This window comes from Guyanagaster necrorhizus (assembly GCF_019112545.1).
Source record: "Guyanagaster necrorhizus MCA 3950 unplaced genomic scaffold BT62scaffold_7, whole genome shotgun sequence".
Taxonomy (NCBI): Eukaryota; Fungi; Basidiomycota; class Agaricomycetes; order Agaricales; family Physalacriaceae; genus Guyanagaster; species Guyanagaster necrorhizus.
The window spans coordinates 1,202,701-1,216,642 of NW_025064886.1; the positions used below are offsets into that span (position 1 = coordinate 1,202,701).

The 13,942-nt window shown below is 47.3% G+C and overlaps 8 protein-coding genes across 8 annotated transcripts; 3 read left to right on the forward strand and 5 right to left on the reverse strand.

Annotated features, from left to right (window-relative positions):
- Positions 1-13: 13 nt before the first annotated feature.
- BT62DRAFT_726817 (uncharacterized protein) lies at positions 14-1,160 on the reverse strand. The gene is made up of 3 exons (XM_043182029.1): positions 940-1,160; positions 102-889; positions 14-50 (listed from the first exon to the last, which is right to left on the reverse strand). The coding sequence occupies exon 2, from the start codon at positions 680-682 to the stop codon at positions 113-115; it is 570 nt and encodes a 189-aa protein (XP_043042261.1). The 5' UTR covers positions 683-889; positions 940-1,160; the 3' UTR covers positions 14-50; positions 102-112.
- On the reverse strand, positions 1,007-1,960 carry BT62DRAFT_1003475 (uncharacterized protein; the record flags this gene model as incomplete). Its single annotated transcript, XM_043176945.1, has 6 exons — positions 1,007-1,114; positions 1,171-1,204; positions 1,255-1,298; positions 1,373-1,479; positions 1,540-1,586; positions 1,713-1,960. 6 exons carry the CDS (start codon positions 1,958-1,960, stop codon positions 1,007-1,009), a joined length of 588 nt encoding a protein of 195 aa, XP_043042262.1.
- Positions 1,911-3,033, reverse strand: BT62DRAFT_726670 (uncharacterized protein). The gene is made up of 4 exons (XM_043182028.1): positions 2,581-3,033; positions 2,416-2,516; positions 2,177-2,360; positions 1,911-2,056 (listed from the first exon to the last, which is right to left on the reverse strand). Exons 1-3 carry the CDS (start codon positions 2,795-2,797, stop codon positions 2,178-2,180), a joined length of 501 nt encoding a protein of 166 aa, XP_043042263.1. The 5' UTR covers positions 2,798-3,033; the 3' UTR covers positions 1,911-2,056; position 2,177.
- On the forward strand, positions 2,744-4,198 carry BT62DRAFT_929850 (alpha/beta-hydrolase). Its single transcript, XM_043185816.1, has 3 exons — positions 2,744-2,979; positions 3,038-3,652; positions 3,707-4,198. The coding sequence occupies exons 1-3, from the start codon at positions 2,799-2,801 to the stop codon at positions 4,054-4,056; spliced, it is 1,146 nt and encodes a 381-aa protein (XP_043042264.1). The 5' UTR covers positions 2,744-2,798; the 3' UTR covers positions 4,057-4,198.
- BT62DRAFT_929852 (glutathione S-transferase) lies at positions 4,069-5,750 on the reverse strand. The gene is made up of 9 exons (XM_043185817.1): positions 5,466-5,750; positions 5,383-5,415; positions 5,273-5,329; positions 5,068-5,215; positions 4,822-5,015; positions 4,603-4,766; positions 4,467-4,546; positions 4,324-4,417; positions 4,069-4,275 (listed from the first exon to the last, which is right to left on the reverse strand). The coding sequence occupies exons 1-9, from the start codon at positions 5,596-5,598 to the stop codon at positions 4,219-4,221; spliced, it is 960 nt and encodes a 319-aa protein (XP_043042265.1). The 5' UTR covers positions 5,599-5,750; the 3' UTR covers positions 4,069-4,218.
- A 4-nt stretch (positions 5,751-5,754) lies between these two features.
- BT62DRAFT_929853 (3-keto sterol reductase) lies at positions 5,755-7,197 on the forward strand. Its single transcript, XM_043185818.1, has 5 exons — positions 5,755-5,813; positions 5,863-6,186; positions 6,232-6,436; positions 6,486-6,806; positions 6,859-7,197. The coding sequence occupies exons 1-5, from the start codon at positions 5,776-5,778 to the stop codon at positions 7,132-7,134; spliced, it is 1,164 nt and encodes a 387-aa protein (XP_043042266.1). The 5' UTR covers positions 5,755-5,775; the 3' UTR covers positions 7,135-7,197.
- On the reverse strand, positions 7,196-10,339 carry BT62DRAFT_888675 (glycoside hydrolase family 31 protein; the record flags this gene model as incomplete). The annotated part of the gene is given in 18 exon segments (XM_043182967.1): positions 7,196-7,313; positions 7,363-7,525; positions 7,540-7,714; positions 7,769-7,810; positions 7,862-7,945; positions 8,050-8,100; positions 8,157-8,512; positions 8,568-8,597; positions 8,649-8,714; positions 8,773-8,808; positions 8,865-9,073; positions 9,122-9,152; positions 9,204-9,338; positions 9,391-9,449; positions 9,496-9,556; positions 9,610-9,652; positions 9,708-10,178; positions 10,232-10,339. The coding sequence occupies 18 exon segments, from the start codon at positions 10,337-10,339 to the stop codon at positions 7,196-7,198; spliced, it is 2,238 nt and encodes a 745-aa protein (XP_043042267.1).
- Positions 10,340-11,229: 890 nt separating this feature from the next.
- BT62DRAFT_727058 (uncharacterized protein) lies at positions 11,230-13,085 on the forward strand. Its single transcript, XM_043182030.1, has 12 exons — positions 11,230-11,393; positions 11,448-11,622; positions 11,678-11,696; positions 11,747-11,772; positions 11,827-11,912; positions 11,965-12,016; positions 12,069-12,180; positions 12,228-12,297; positions 12,350-12,453; positions 12,504-12,665; positions 12,717-12,793; positions 12,839-13,085. The coding sequence occupies exons 1-12, from the start codon at positions 11,368-11,370 to the stop codon at positions 12,875-12,877; spliced, it is 948 nt and encodes a 315-aa protein (XP_043042268.1). The 5' UTR covers positions 11,230-11,367; the 3' UTR covers positions 12,878-13,085.
- The last annotated feature ends 857 nt before the right edge of the window (positions 13,086-13,942 follow it).

Consider the following 13,942-nt stretch of genomic DNA (forward strand, 5'->3'; position numbering starts at 1 on the left):
CGGACTCGTGCCTTTGCCCTTTATGTATCATGCATGACGTTCCCATTTATCTGTAAATCGTCCTTAGTTATTACCACACCGACATGTCCAATTCAGCTCACCTTGGGACGGACTAACCCCGCGCTTGTCCTTGGCCTGAGCGTCGAAGCGTAAGGATGTACGTGTCATTAAACCTCAACGACGGCGTCAGCCCACCAAAATAATGGTTCGCTCCCAAGTAGTGCCCCCGGTTGAGGGTCGACGCCCTCCCCGGATTCGCAAACAGAGTCCTCATCATCATCTCGCGCTGTTTGTGGCTCAGCGCAGCCTGTTCAGCGTGCGTCAGTGGGATGCACAGGTATCGATATATACTCTGCAGCACGTTATGGATAGTCACTGTGTGGTTGCGGGCGTTCTCTACGTGGATAGGTCCCCACGACTCGGGGAAGGCGCCACACGTGATGATGATAAAACGGATGTGTCGATCGACGACCGCTCGAGCGAGCGCGATGAACTGGTATTTCCCATTAGAGTCGGTGGCTCCAGTGTCGATGGCGAAGTATTCGGGATCCTTCCACATATCCCAGTATAGCCGGCAGGATGAGGGGGCCCGGACTTCTTCACCGCGTTGGTATCTGGAATCGTTGAGGTGAGAATTGTCTATGCGGTAGGCGATGATGGGGTGGGGGGCTGCGTTGGGCATGCTTGGAGCAAAGGGAAGACCGTGCAATCTGGTATTTGAGCAGAGAAGGTGGCCCTTATACCAGTAAGTCACGCAGCAATCTACGCGGAACCGCGGCCCACAGATGGATAAATAGATATTGATGGCTTATACCCTCGTTCTAGGATGATGACTGCACGGTGTGGGTATCTTCACATGTACGGCTGCAGCCCAGATATTGTGTATTCCCTGCGTATCTATTCAACAGACAATAATACGGATCATGGTGTGAAACGTACCCCTCAGATTGCCGTCCAGTGAAACGGTTAGTGGGAAGTGAGAAGATAGACGCCTCTCTATCATGACTCAGTCTGATGGTATTTCGAGGTCCGAAGGGTATCGGATGAAGTTATGTAATTTCATGTTCCAGGCAAAGGATATTGGTACCAGAGTTGAGGTCGGGGTGGTGTAGCTCTGAAAACGAGAGCGTCATCAGCTTAAGAGGATCCAAACAAGAAAAATTGAATTACAGCTTTCACATAACGATCAAGATTGATAACGACTCTGACCCCATCTTGAATCTTCTACAATCAAATCGTACAGATAGCAGCAACCCCGAGCGTGCTTCCGTGGCGTCGATCTTCTCGGTCCCGAAATTCTAAGTTTGGGGTTCATGAAAGTATGCATTATGGTACACCCTTTGGTATATCCATACTCTGATACACTGCGTACGCTTGGCGTAGCTTTAGCCAAGCGGTCATTCGCATGGGCCGAATTGTCCCCTTCTCGACCAGTGACGTATTGGAGCTTCTGAGTAAACTTTCTGGGACATTTCACGCCTCAGAATTTTCTGTGAACGGATATTAGAACGTGTCAGAATAGGGATTCCTGTTCCTTACAGATTTTCCAGATGGTAGACGGTCGTTTGTATGGAGATGAGCAGACCCTGATAAAAAAACAGGAGGTCAGATGATGAAGTAACAACATCATGAGATGCTGGACAAACCCGACAAACCAAAAATATCGTAATAGATGTGTATCAGCCGGCAGCTTAGACGCCAGTCAATCATACGTCTCTGGGGTGATTGTGAACACGGATAGAAGTAACTTTTTCAAGAGCTGAGCAAGCGAAAGAATGGGGACAGCCTTCTCTAACTCATCATAGGTTAGTACGTTGGTCCGGATGTATGAGGAACGGTGCAGACACAATTCTGAAACCTCGAATGCCAGGCAGGGAGAGAGAAAGCTCAACGATTGGAGACCAGAGAGCGGGTGTGTTCGTCGAAAAAATGCTTTATCCACTGATTGAAGTATGGACATATTGAGTGAGCAAGTTGCCAAGGCCTGCCAGGTCACTAAGAGTGTTAGTAGCCACGTGCAGACCTCCCAGATCGGTGAATGAAACAAGAAAGGAGGCTGAAAAGGTTTGAAAGATCAACAAGATAACCCCGCATCTTCGGGCGGCGGATAGTGAGAGTCGATGAACACAGCCCACATCGAGTACTCCACCGCATCCTCAGATTGCGAGTTCCATACCTTAGTACGTGATCTTGATATATATGTATGATAATTGGTAATGGTGAGTTTCTTGAGGTTCGTCCCAAAAGCCTTCCAGACAAAGGCAAAAAACACCTCTAGGACGTCCATTGTACCGCATGCATGCGATACTGATCTCTTGCACTTCAGTCAGATAAGCCAAGGCCCCAGACATAGCAGCAAACTGGGAAATCAAGATCTAAAAAGTCGGCTTCGACGCAGGAATAAGTATGACGTACTACAGCAAAAAATCCGTTATCGGCTTCAGGAAAGTAAAACTCGATGCATCGTACAAGCTTGGAGATGTCTGGATCTCTTGAAAGTTGAATGATCATAGCTCCTTGAAGTACGAGGCGACGCATTCCCAAGTCAGAACAGGCATGACCAACAGGACAAAGGGGTACTAGGCGGTGATCCCTTATAGCATAAAAAGAGGTTATCTGGGGTTATTGTCGTGGGGGAGGACAGCAAGAGGACAGCGAAAAGAAATTTTAAGTTGCTGTCACTGATGGCATGACGGCCCGGAGGGCAATTCGTAAAGCAGACAACGTGGGCGAAACGCCCTGGCCCTTTACTCCGGTGTGGAATCACGAAACAATCAAATGTTCCTCTTCCTATCATAATGCTCCGAAAGGCCAAGTCCCCCAAGTATGCCCTCACCGAGGCTCAAAGGGTAATGTATGCCTCCGAAAAGCTCGTTAACTTTCGATGGATTTCCAAGGTGGTAGCCTCATATTCCTCGTATACCCTTTCCGGGAAGGACCTGGTAGAACCCAGTCTTCAGCTTGAGCTGGCGGAAATCGGTTCGTCCATCTTCCATGTGTCCGTTATTATTGCTCGTGTGACCAGGGCCCATAACAGGCCAATACGCCGAGATAGCTTCGAATAATATCGTTCCGGTGGAATTTGTCTTCGGAAACATCGACACCCTGATACAGCCAGATTTCCCACTGGAAAACTACCAGGCGCTTCAGGGATCCATACTTGTGTCTGAGTTTTTTGGACGGGTCTCCCATTTGCACGCTTACGTCGCGTACCGTCCACACACGAAACAGCTTATCGTGGCTACTTCAGGGACGACCTCGTTGCTGCAGACCATTCAGGATATGAGGTTCATAAAGCACCGACACCGATCATGTCGGGGGGCTATCCACTCGGGATTCTGGAACCTATATAAGGGCGTACGGGATTCCGTTTATGTGGGCATAGCCAAAGGCTTTCAAGAACATGAGGTGAAAGAGCTTGTTATCACAGGCCATAGCATGGGTGGTGCCGTGTCGTATTTACTTATGGTCGATGCGCTCACCCAGAAGATAAATATACCTCCGGATGTGCGGCTCAAGCATGTGTCCTATGGTGCTCCGAGAGTTGGGGATGCTTCCTTCGTAAAATACTGGCGAGAGTTAGTATCGAAGCATCGTGAGGTATATGGCGAATCTTCAATGGTAGAACTGTGTGTCAAGGCATACAACGACGGTATAGGTTCATCTTGTTCTATCAGTAGCTCTCCCGACTGATGTGCGTACATAGGTGTTCCGTCCTTACCACCCCTCTCTTTTGGTTATCGACATTGCACCGAGAGGCCGATGTATCTTGTCCATGGTTATCTCTTTCACATACCCACTTCGCAGTGCGAGTTCTCCCTTTTCGTTGCCGAGACTCCGTCGAACCATATATCCATCGAGTATCCCAAAGGAGGGCATAATTATTACAATGGACGCGATATGGAACGGGTGTTACGGCGGTTAAATTGGCTGGAGAAGGCAATGGGTAGTGAAGAGGATTGGATAGAGAAATACAAGCTTCATGCTGCTAAACACCTTAAATCCCTCAGTCCTGTGAGGTCTTCATGGCTGTCGATACAGTTTCTCTATCGATGACAACTTATTTTAAACTTCAATATCATTATGCATATACTGTACGAAGAGCCATTAATATTTCGTGCATTGTTTTATGAACTTTACCGATCTTTCGGATTCTTCTGGACGTGCTACAATTACATTTAACCTGATACTCTTTGTCGGACTGGCGTTACATAACCATCACAGAGGTTGGACAGTGGGTTCGGGTCCCACAGGAATGACGCGCGTAGGGTTGATCTAGAACAGAAGTTACTCTTCTGCATCGAATAAACAAGAAATCCATACATGAGGATGCGACCAATAATAGTGGGTCTTAATGTGTTCAAAATTTGTGGAGGACTTGAAAGCATTGTTATTCCAATACAGCTTTTTCATCCACCTGGAAAAACTCTTAGAGTGATAGTACGTGGGGGATGCATGAAGCCTACTTGTTGATCGCAGGATATCCATCCCGAATGGTCCGGATATTACATTTGAAATGGCCCACATACACTGGGTCAAAGCGGATCTGATGTCACAATTAAACCACTTGCCGTCGCCGTCAGTTATTCGAATGAGACATACGATAGTCACCCAGAGTCTGATATCGCATTCTGTCAGCTGGTTTCCAACAATATAATCCCTTCCGACGAGAAGTTTTTCGACTTTGTCGAGGGACTCGAACAATTTGTGGACGGCATCTTCGTAGGCAGCTTGAGTTGTAGCAAATCCGGACCGATAAACGCCATCTGAGAAAGAGCATGGTCATAATCAGATCCCGAAAGAAAGAAATTGTGCACTCACTGTTGATGGTGGGATAAATCCATTCATTGAGACTGTCGATTTCGGCTCGAAGGGATTCAGGGTAGTAATTGAGAGCTGCCTTGTCGGCCGGAAGCTTGCCATTGAAGGCCGTGTTGAACATTCGAATAATTTCAGAACTCTCGTTATTCACGACGGTCTGCAATTTCTTGTCCCAGAGAACCGGCACGGTAAATCTTGGGGTATTAGTCAGGCAATTGAAAACAAGCGAAGGCATCAACGACGTACCGCCCTTCGTAATTTGGCTCAGCTTTGAGATACAGGTCCTTCACATGTTGGGAATTGTACAAAGGGTCGGCATCTGCGCCCGGAAACTGATCTGCGGTGGCAAATGGCCAACCATCTGTGCCCATACGGGGCGAAACAACGGTAACAGCTGTTTTAACGACAACTCAGTCAAAAACGAGATGGAAGCAAGGAAGAAAATACTCACGAACTATGTCGTCGAGACCCTTGAGCTTCCTGACGATTAAAGTTCGCGTTGCCCAAGCTGAAGACGGTTAGCTACACTGTTATCGGCTGCGGCATTGTTCGTTCACGTACGGCATGCATAGGAAACATATAAATGGTAACGATCTGCATTAATTCCATAAATACCCTCGATATCATTCAATTCGCTGGCTCACCAAGCTCTGGTTCAAATTTCCCGCCTTTTTCGATAACACTTCGGAAAGAAGAGGGGGCGCGTTTGAAACTGCCGTCGTCTGAAGTTTTCATGACTGATATGTCAGACTGAGACTTGACAGTTCTTAAGGACATGGCAGAAAATGCTCTCCGAGCTAGAAACAACGACGAAGAGAGAGACAGGGAAGGTCTCACCAAGGTCAGTAACATAGATCGGTTGGACGGACCGAGATAACGTCAGCGAAGGCTTGCGAAAAAAAATATCTAAAAATAATCAAAAAACCATGTCGACCCATTCTTCATTTCGCTTCCATGTCGTGGCCCATCGTCGTCGTTACTGGTGCCAATGGGTACGACTCCTGCTCTCTGTTTTATTTCTTTACTCTGAGAAGGCTTCAGCGGTGTCGGGTTCTCGATATGCCAACGATTTCTCTTCCAACTATCCGACGTCGACCAGCCTTTACCATCCAGTTCTCGAGAAGGAGACCTCTTCCCTTACCCTTGCGAGGGCCTGACGCTCATAATGGCGTGTAGAAGCTTTCATCGCGCAGACATGGCGCGCCGTGAATTGTATGCGTCCCTGGATTCCCACATGTCCAAGACAAACACAGGATATGGAGGACACGCGAAGCGGTTCAGGGAAAATTTGAAAATAGAAATTCACACCGTCGACCTTGCGGATATTTCAAGTGTATTTGCTTTTGCCGACGAAGTGTCCGAAACGCACGTCGAGCGCTTGTTTCATTTCGCCATCTGACTTTTTCCCAGGTACCCATATATCTCGCATTTCATTTTCAATGCGGGGGTGGCCAGTTATGACCACATTGACTGGTGCAAGGTGGTCCAACAATTCCTCGTGGATCCCATGGGCATGATGACGACGCCCCAGTACAATGTGCATCTTGTCGGCGAGTCGACCAAGGATGGTTTGGGTCTGGTCTGGCAATCCAACCTTTTCGGTCATTACGTCTTGGTGGGTGGACTTGTGTTGCATTTTTACGCGTCTGACTGTGTACCGGTAGTTCCGTTCCCTCCGTCACCTCCTTTCCGCTCCAACATACAAGTGGGATACACGAGTTATCTGGATGTCGTCTATCGAGGCCTCTCCCGACCTTTACGCATCCGATGATTGGCAGCTAATAAAGCACACCATTTCCTATAATGCGGTCAAATATCAAATAGACGTCCTCGGAACGTATTTGGACCGGATAGCCCTTGAAACGCCTGATTCCGAAAAGCGAATACGACACATTGTTGTCCATCCAGGAATCGCCTCTACCCCATTTTCGAATAAACTTGTCAATTTTTGGACGAACGTGCTCAAGGTAGTCTTGATGTATATCGTACGTAGCATTTGCCTGTCTATATCTGCCTTGTGCTGAACACACTGCGCAGGCGCGTTGGTGCGGGTCGCGAAACCATGTGATCGATCCGTTCAATGCAGCAGTATCAACTATATACGTTTGCCTGGTGCCGTTGTCGATTCTTGCCTCTTCACAGGTTTATAAGGACGGCGTTTATTGCCCAGTAAGGTTTGCTTCCGAAACGAATAGGCTAGGACGACCTGAAGTTGGCGTCCACAAGGTCAGGTGGTGGCCTGAGCATCAGCGGGAAGCCGAACTCCTTGTTGACCGGTGCAGTAATCTATACGAGGAGTTCAAGAGTCGATAGTTTGTTTACATACAACTTCGAAATGATTACATTGGGATTTTTGGCAAGCACCAAATTCAGTTTAAACGTTCCCGCTAAAAATGTCTTCCTTTGTGCCCAAATAGAACACAGGAATTTCTCCTAGTTCTGCGCTGACATTGACAAAGATGCCGCCGTGTCCGAATTCAACATCTGTCCACCTAAGGCCACATTCAGTCAGAGATACTTTCCTTGCGCCTAATCACTCACCAGTGCGTCCACGACAATCCTTGTTCTACCCAAGAATCGGGGAGGAAAGGAAGATATACCTCCTTGGAAGTCACATTGGCCTCTGTAACTGGTGCGACGAGGATGCGCGGACCTGTGTTATGAGGAAACACAAGAATATCGCATGACAGCCAGTTACAAACAACTGATTGTTCTCACCAAACATGTATTCGTGGATGATGCTCGGGTCGTTCGCCTTCGTCCCGTTCACAACATTGTCGTCAAACAGCGAGAAGTCATAATATAATGGTCTCATGATGGTCCTGCCTGTAGCCTGAAGCATTTGGAACAACTTCTTGACGTATGGTATGAGCTGGTAGCGAAGAGCGATATACTGTGGGACGAAAGGTCTTAAAACATCCAAAGCTGTTGGAGACGTCAGGCATACCTCTTTGAGAATGACAAAATTCTCCTCCCCGTAGGCCCATGGCTGACGAAACTGTTAGAACAGAGCAGGAGGGTCAAATGAACGAGAAGTAACCTCATTTGGACAGTTATTTCCGAAGAGTACGTCCGCTGCCTCCGGAATATTACACTGCCGATCACTGTATAATCGATGAGTTCCCTATGCACAACACAAGAAAGAAAGAAACTGTAGTTCACCCATGAACACGCGTCTACAACGTGGATCAACATAGAAGCATGAACAGAAAACAAATCTCGACTCACATAGGGCAAGAATACACCCATAGCAAACCACCGAACGAATAGCTCTCGTCCCTGTTTCACAGACTCAAAGTCACTCACAGACTAAGAGAGCGATGGGCATGTCTTACAGCATCAGTATCCACATTCAAACCGTTGAACCCGCCAATATCCAAGGTCCACGAGGAGATCCCCGAAGCTGATACTGACACTCCAGCAGTGATCTGTTGTGCCATCGCACTGAAGTCTGACGAGGTGTCACCACTCCAGAGGTACGAACAATACCGCTGTCCACCGGCGAACGTACTTCTCGTTAGAGACATGTATTCACAAGACGTTGTACTTTCGCTGTTGGTCAAATTGTGCAAGCCTTCGTCTATTGCTGCCTGATGAAACCAAGGGTACAGCTTCCCCGTTGCCTCCTGCGTGCCGCTGAAGTACTGAGTGAATGTTCTTGCATACGGAAGCGCACTGATGGATTGCCCATCTAGGTAGATATTATGTTAGTTTTCACCCGACATAGATAAGGAGAGAATTTCTACTGTTGAGGAATGGCTCTCCTAGACTGCCACCTTGGAAATATATTAAAATGTAGAGGAAAATAATGTCACTGCGGAGCGTACCGTCGGCTTGGTCAATCCAGAAGTTATGTATACCAATTGAGAAGTAGCTATCGTTGAGGCGCTTCCCTTGTATACCCGGTAGGAGAAATCGTCGAAAACGGGCTAATACTCAAGAGCTACTTACAGAGAAACTGCCGAGCAGCAGGGTTCGTGGAGTCCACTAAATAAAGATGTTCCGGAACAAGCGCAGAAAAAAAAAAGAGAGAGCTTCCATACCAAGACGAATATAGACACCAGCAAAAGAATCCTGGACCCCAGTTCCGTCCCTGGTTGTTGCCAACATCCCTTCTTGTTGAAGGGAGATATAATTTACTGAGAGGTCTTCAACACTGGGCCATAGCGACACCATCATTTCTGCTCCAGTGAGTTCTTTAACTTGCGCCGCCATACCAGCTGGATCCGGCCAAAATTCGGGATCGAAAGACCTAGGTAGTGGGTCGGTCATAGACCGAAGAACTCTCAAGCTGACGTACCAATCGCCCTGATATTTCCAGGCAAAGAAGTCTAATGTCATCCGCGTTTATAGGTCTTTTTCCGAGTTAGGGGAAGGCTTACCAACGATGATTAAGGATACGTTGACCTTCTCGTCATGGAAACGTTGCGCCACATCGATAACTTGGGATTGGTTCCAATAGCGCAATTTGGACTGTTGATAGCCCAAAACAAAGTCTGGAGGCGTTGGTTGACGCCCTATTGAGAATAAATCAAACCTTGGGAATGTTAATACAGAAGAAACTATAACCAGTCACGCCAGTGTATTGCTGCTGAAGCGCGTCATAGTCCTGAGGTGCCGCAGTGGTTCTGCGACATATGAATTAGGGCTGGCGGAAGCGCCGATATAGCTCACATGAAATAATCTACAACAGTGGCTTCAGAGGCCACAAAACGCGTCCGACGTGTACTGAATTCTGGTCGAGACTTTGAGATTATGAGTAGCTTCCTCCCGAGGCAATTTCCGTACCGATCTGCCCTTGTCCAGGCATATTGAAGAATTGGAGATAACCCTGTTCCGAAAGTCAGAACGGAAAATATTACAAAGGAATAACGGTCACAACAAACTTTATTCGACATGTAGACAGGGATTGGCACTTGAGAATTGAAGTTGATAAGGTCGATAACTTGTCCTTTCTTGTTCACGGAGTCATCTCCACAACAGGCTTGTTGGCCCACACCATAGAACTGTTCGTCAGGATCCGAAGTGAAGGAGAATGAAGCCTGGAAGCTCGAAGTTCGGAAGTCATGCGTGTAGAATCTCGACGGAAGAGCCTTGGTGTCCGCGTACTCCGATGTGAGCAGTGTATCGGTGCCATTGGCTTCCCGACGGTAGAAGAAAAGCCTCCCACTCTGGACAGAGACAAGAAGATCCCCGTTGGTAAATTGTCCGGAATCTTGAAAGCCTAGCTCTGTGTCAAAAGATAGACCTTGATTACCACCGGGGCCTTCAATCGGAGGGTCGTACAGAGCGGAGCTCGGTGCCGTTGGGTCTCTCATCAGACTGGATCTCACACGAACTCCATTGGTTCCAAAAGGCTGAGCATAATTCAATTAGACAGAAAAGAGTATCGAAAGTGGAATATCCTTACTTGAATGTAAACGCGTTCGAAACCGTTGATTATCCGGATTCCAGCGGCGTTAGCTAGAGTTGGGAAAACTGTGGCCACTGCCAAGCACAACCGAGCACGAAGAAGCATAATTGGGAAGAAATGAGAGGACGAGCTGCCTTTTATTTATGCTTTTCGGTCCGTTGACAGTCTGCACGTAATAGACGGTCCGTACGACAGTACGTGCCCCAAGGATCATTGAATGGAAAACGGAGTTACGAGCACGTATGGCCTATCACATGAGCTGGAAGGCAATCGGAGACGAGCATATGAGGATGTACAAATTCATCAGAAGTTCCAAGACGACTCGCTTCGAAATGGTGGAGAAAAACCAGGTCGAGGTCACGCCACTGAGAATTAAATGAGGATGTACGTGAATAAGGGCATGTTATAATGTACAGAGACTGTACCGTGAAGACTTTGGAGTATTAGTCAGTCTGTCTGTCTTGCAGTACTTAGTACTAGTGCGCTGGCGGAACGGAAACAGTACCGGCATATCCCGGCCGGCTCGGTTGCCGATGCACTGCCACACGCTGATCGCAACCCAAAAAGCTTCTTTTTTTTTCATCTTCTCCGTATATGTCTCCGCCGGTTCACAACCCAACCAGCTTGTTCGTTGGCCAATGCATGCTCATAGATTTCGTTTCAGCTTTGAATATGCCTTATTCTCTCCCCACGTGGAAGCGCCCGTCTCGACTCGATCTGCGTTATTATTATTATTGTTTCTTCTGGCTCACGATCGTTGATTTTGCTCAAATTGCAAACCAATTGGTCATGGTAAACTGCTGAGCCGCGATGGCCCCCGAGCGTCGTCAGATAATACTCCGTTCTTGTGTTGTGAGTATCGCTCATAATGTAGTCTTTGGAAAATATAGAAAATATACAGCAGAATAAATTAACTCAGTAAGAGTCCTCCACTGTAACAATTCTTGGGAACTCGGAACTCGGTTGGCCGACATCGGACCATAGGAGGCGTAGCCCGACATAGAGGGGTAAAGAGAGGATCACTGCGGGCCATCATCATTCAGACGATTCCCCGACTGAGTTGCCCCTAATGTATTTGGTTTTATAACTCCAGCACTTGGGTCCGGTGGGCTTCCTATCCACGCCTCTTCACTATGGGTGCTTATGATGACCCCCTCGGGTATGTTCTCTGGTCTCCAGCCTGGTATTGCGCTGACCCTCTGGCTCACACAAGATCCATTCTCATCGGAACATGGGTATCATCCTTACTGTTCATGCTCATTATCCAAGAGACGATAAAATATTACCGATCGTTCAGAAGGGACAGCCTGGTACTCAAAGTCTTCGTTGGCGTTGCTATCACTGTCGATGCATTGTCGCTCATTGCTGACTATGCTGACGTGTATTTGGTTCGACATTTCATAATTCTGCTCATGGAGCCTATCTGACGCGTCTACGTAACAGAACACAATCACGCACTGGGGTAAGATAGCCCTCTCCCCCTTGTTCGCAGATAGCTTACAATTACCCAAGGCGACAAGGAATTCATCCTGAATCAAGTGAGCCTTTAATATTCTACCTCCCCTGTCCAGGTAGCTGATATGAGCAAGTAGTACTGGCCCGTAACGTTGTATTTATCCACCACCTCTTTCACTGGATTCCTAGTCCAATCTTTTCTCGTCAACCGATACTGGATTTTGTCAGTCTACAGCTGTCACCATCCCTCTTCCACCGTTCTTATCAGTCAACAGGACGAGAAACATTGTTGTGGTTTCTGTCCTCGTACTACTCGTCATCGTAGCGGTGAGAAGTTGGTCCGTCATCATGGAATATTATCCGCTAAACCACATGCCAGTTCGGTGGCTCTTTGGCGACCGCAATAATGCTCACCATTTATAATGCGTATGCTGAACGAGGCCACGCCAAGGTCCCTGTTACTCTGTGGCTTACCTCGACCGCAGTGACGGGTGAGAGTCTTAACATCACCACCATGCTATCTCTGACCGTGATTTAGATATATCTATCGCAGCTGTTCTCATATGGCAATTGTACAACATGAAAACGTCCTTCAAAGCCACTGAGGGGTTGGTTTGGATACTTTGCGTTCAGCCACTAAGCTCACTCTCGCTCTGAAAGTTTAATTCAACGTCTCATACGATCTGCCATGCAAACTGGTTCCACGACATCAATTGTCGCCGTTGTAGTTCTTATCACATATCTAGTCAACAATGAGAGCAACAGTGCGTATCTTTCTTGGCTCGCCTCCGCCCTATAACTCATAAGTCTGTAGTTGAAACTGGTTTTGCGTTCATTCTTGGCCGGCTCTATATTCTCACTTTGCTGTACAACCTCAACGTCCGGAAAGTTTCCAAGAAATCCAACGCAGCCTCTTCGGATCGTGAATATCGTGCCGAAAGAGCCAACAATCCCACGTTCACATTTGACGGCATCCGTGAGTGTAAGCACCATCGGCACAACTGCGCCCTTAGCCCCTTTTTCGTAGACGTTCAACACACAGCTGTGGTCCACATGGACTCGATTGATGACGGTTTAGCATTACCGAGCATCTACAAGGCACAGGTAATTTTTACATGTCGGCGGCTGTCATGACTTTTCCCTGACAAGACTATCTATTTCTCAGGACCTGACGAGGACGGACGATGACAATAATAAGAACAAATCCGAAGGAGGATCTGATCAAGGATCTTACGCTGCAAATTCTGCCATCGATATTGTGTAAACGGTTAAAACAGGCGCTGAATTGCTGACCTCTGCTGACGCTCTGACACTTCAACTGTATCCATACTTTGTCTATACTCCGTGCCTGATTCCTGTTTTTTTTTTTAAATTTATCATCATCATCATTACGCGGCACGGTACCACTTGAGAACGTCGGAAGCAAGTTTCACGCGTATGAAAATTTTTCGATTGTAAAGGATGCGGGTTCAGCTGGCTCAGTGCGAGGGGACAGACATAAAGCATTGTATGGCTTCCAATATCAGAGGGACGGAGAGACAAATCCGAGATGCTTCCCAGAGGTATCGCAGTCTGCTGCACACAACAGGATACCATCCTCCTGGATCAGAAATTGAAAAAGCATTGACACGTTTTCACGACAATATTACACTGGCTACACAATTACAGGATTACACGCGGTAACTCCAGACAGACTGATGATTCTAATTTTCTGTTTCAATGACAGTACAGGCCCGCGATCACAGAATCCGTCCTTTGCAAAGCGTCCACCGTTAGTCACCGTTTCTAGCCAAATTGACAGACTATGAAGAATCAAGTAGAGATTTGGCACGGCAAAGCTTTAACCATCTGTTTAATTTCATTGACAACAGCCATAAACTCGGTGTACCCTGCAGGTTGCATAATTATCGTGTCTCAGCGCTCGAGAGGAGCAATATCAATGATGAAGTCATCAGAATCGGTGATTCGTGCAGGGGAGAGATGAAGAGTATAAGAATGACATTATATAAAGGATAGAACTTGATCTCGATTGTTCCGGTGTCTGCCAGACGAGAAGATTTGGCGACGATGTGGCCAAGCATGATAACGATGTAGAAGTCAGAGTCGTAGAGGACTGTGAGATTACTGGAGATGTACGAATACAGGAGACAAGTGACGGAATAACAAGTTAGGGTTTGCGGACAAGCCTGCCCTCATGTCCACGTGACATACGCGTTGAGTTCAGAATTTGACCTTGGCACGCGCAGCTTCTCT

Bases quoted from the DNA above. Each gene is read 5' to 3' on its own strand.
- BT62DRAFT_726817 (XM_043182029.1), bottom strand. From the start codon at position 682: ATGCCCAACGCAGCCCCCCACCCCATCATCGCCTACCGCATAGACAAT.
- BT62DRAFT_929850 (XM_043185816.1), top strand. From the start codon at position 2,799: ATGCTCCGAAAGGCCAAGTCCCCCAAGTATGCCCTCACCGAGGCTCAA. The intron at 2,980-3,037 runs GTTCGTCCATCT...GGCCCATAACAG, and splicing joins GCTTGAGCTGGCGGAAATCG to GCCAATACGCCGAGATAGCT. The intron at 3,653-3,706 runs GTATAGGTTCAT...GTGCGTACATAG, and splicing joins TGTCAAGGCATACAACGACG to GTGTTCCGTCCTTACCACCC.
- BT62DRAFT_929852 (XM_043185817.1), bottom strand. From the start codon at position 5,598: ATGTCCTTAAGAACTGTCAAGTCTCAGTCTGACATATCAGTCATGAAA. The intron at 5,216-5,272 runs GTGAGTATTTTC...TCGTTAAAACAG, and splicing joins GGGTCTCGACGACATAGTTC to CTGTTACCGTTGTTTCGCCC. The intron at 5,016-5,067 runs GTACGTCGTTGA...TAATACCCCAAG, and splicing joins GAGCCAAATTACGAAGGGCG to ATTTACCGTGCCGGTTCTCT.
- BT62DRAFT_929853 (XM_043185818.1), top strand. From the start codon at position 5,776: ATGTCGTGGCCCATCGTCGTCGTTACTGGTGCCAATGG. The intron at 5,814-5,862 runs GTACGACTCCTG...AGAAGGCTTCAG, and splicing joins GTCGTTACTGGTGCCAATGG to CGGTGTCGGGTTCTCGATAT. The intron at 6,807-6,858 runs GTACGTAGCATT...CACACTGCGCAG, and splicing joins AGGTAGTCTTGATGTATATC to GCGCGTTGGTGCGGGTCGCG.
- BT62DRAFT_726670 (XM_043182028.1), bottom strand. From the start codon at position 2,797: ATGATAGGAAGAGGAACATTTGATTGTTTCGTGATTCCACACCGGAGT. The intron at 2,517-2,580 runs GTACCCCTTTGT...TCGTACTTCAAG, and splicing joins CTATAAGGGATCACCGCCTA to GAGCTATGATCATTCAACTT. The intron at 2,361-2,415 runs GTACGTCATACT...TTGATTTCCCAG, and splicing joins ATAACGGATTTTTTGCTGTA to TTTGCTGCTATGTCTGGGGC.
- BT62DRAFT_727058 (XM_043182030.1), top strand. From the start codon at position 11,368: ATGGGTGCTTATGATGACCCCCTCGG. The intron at 12,666-12,716 runs GTGAGTGTAAGC...CCTTTTTCGTAG, and splicing joins GTTCACATTTGACGGCATCC to ACGTTCAACACACAGCTGTG. The intron at 12,794-12,838 runs GTAATTTTTACA...TTCCCTGACAAG, and splicing joins CGAGCATCTACAAGGCACAG to ACTATCTATTTCTCAGGACC.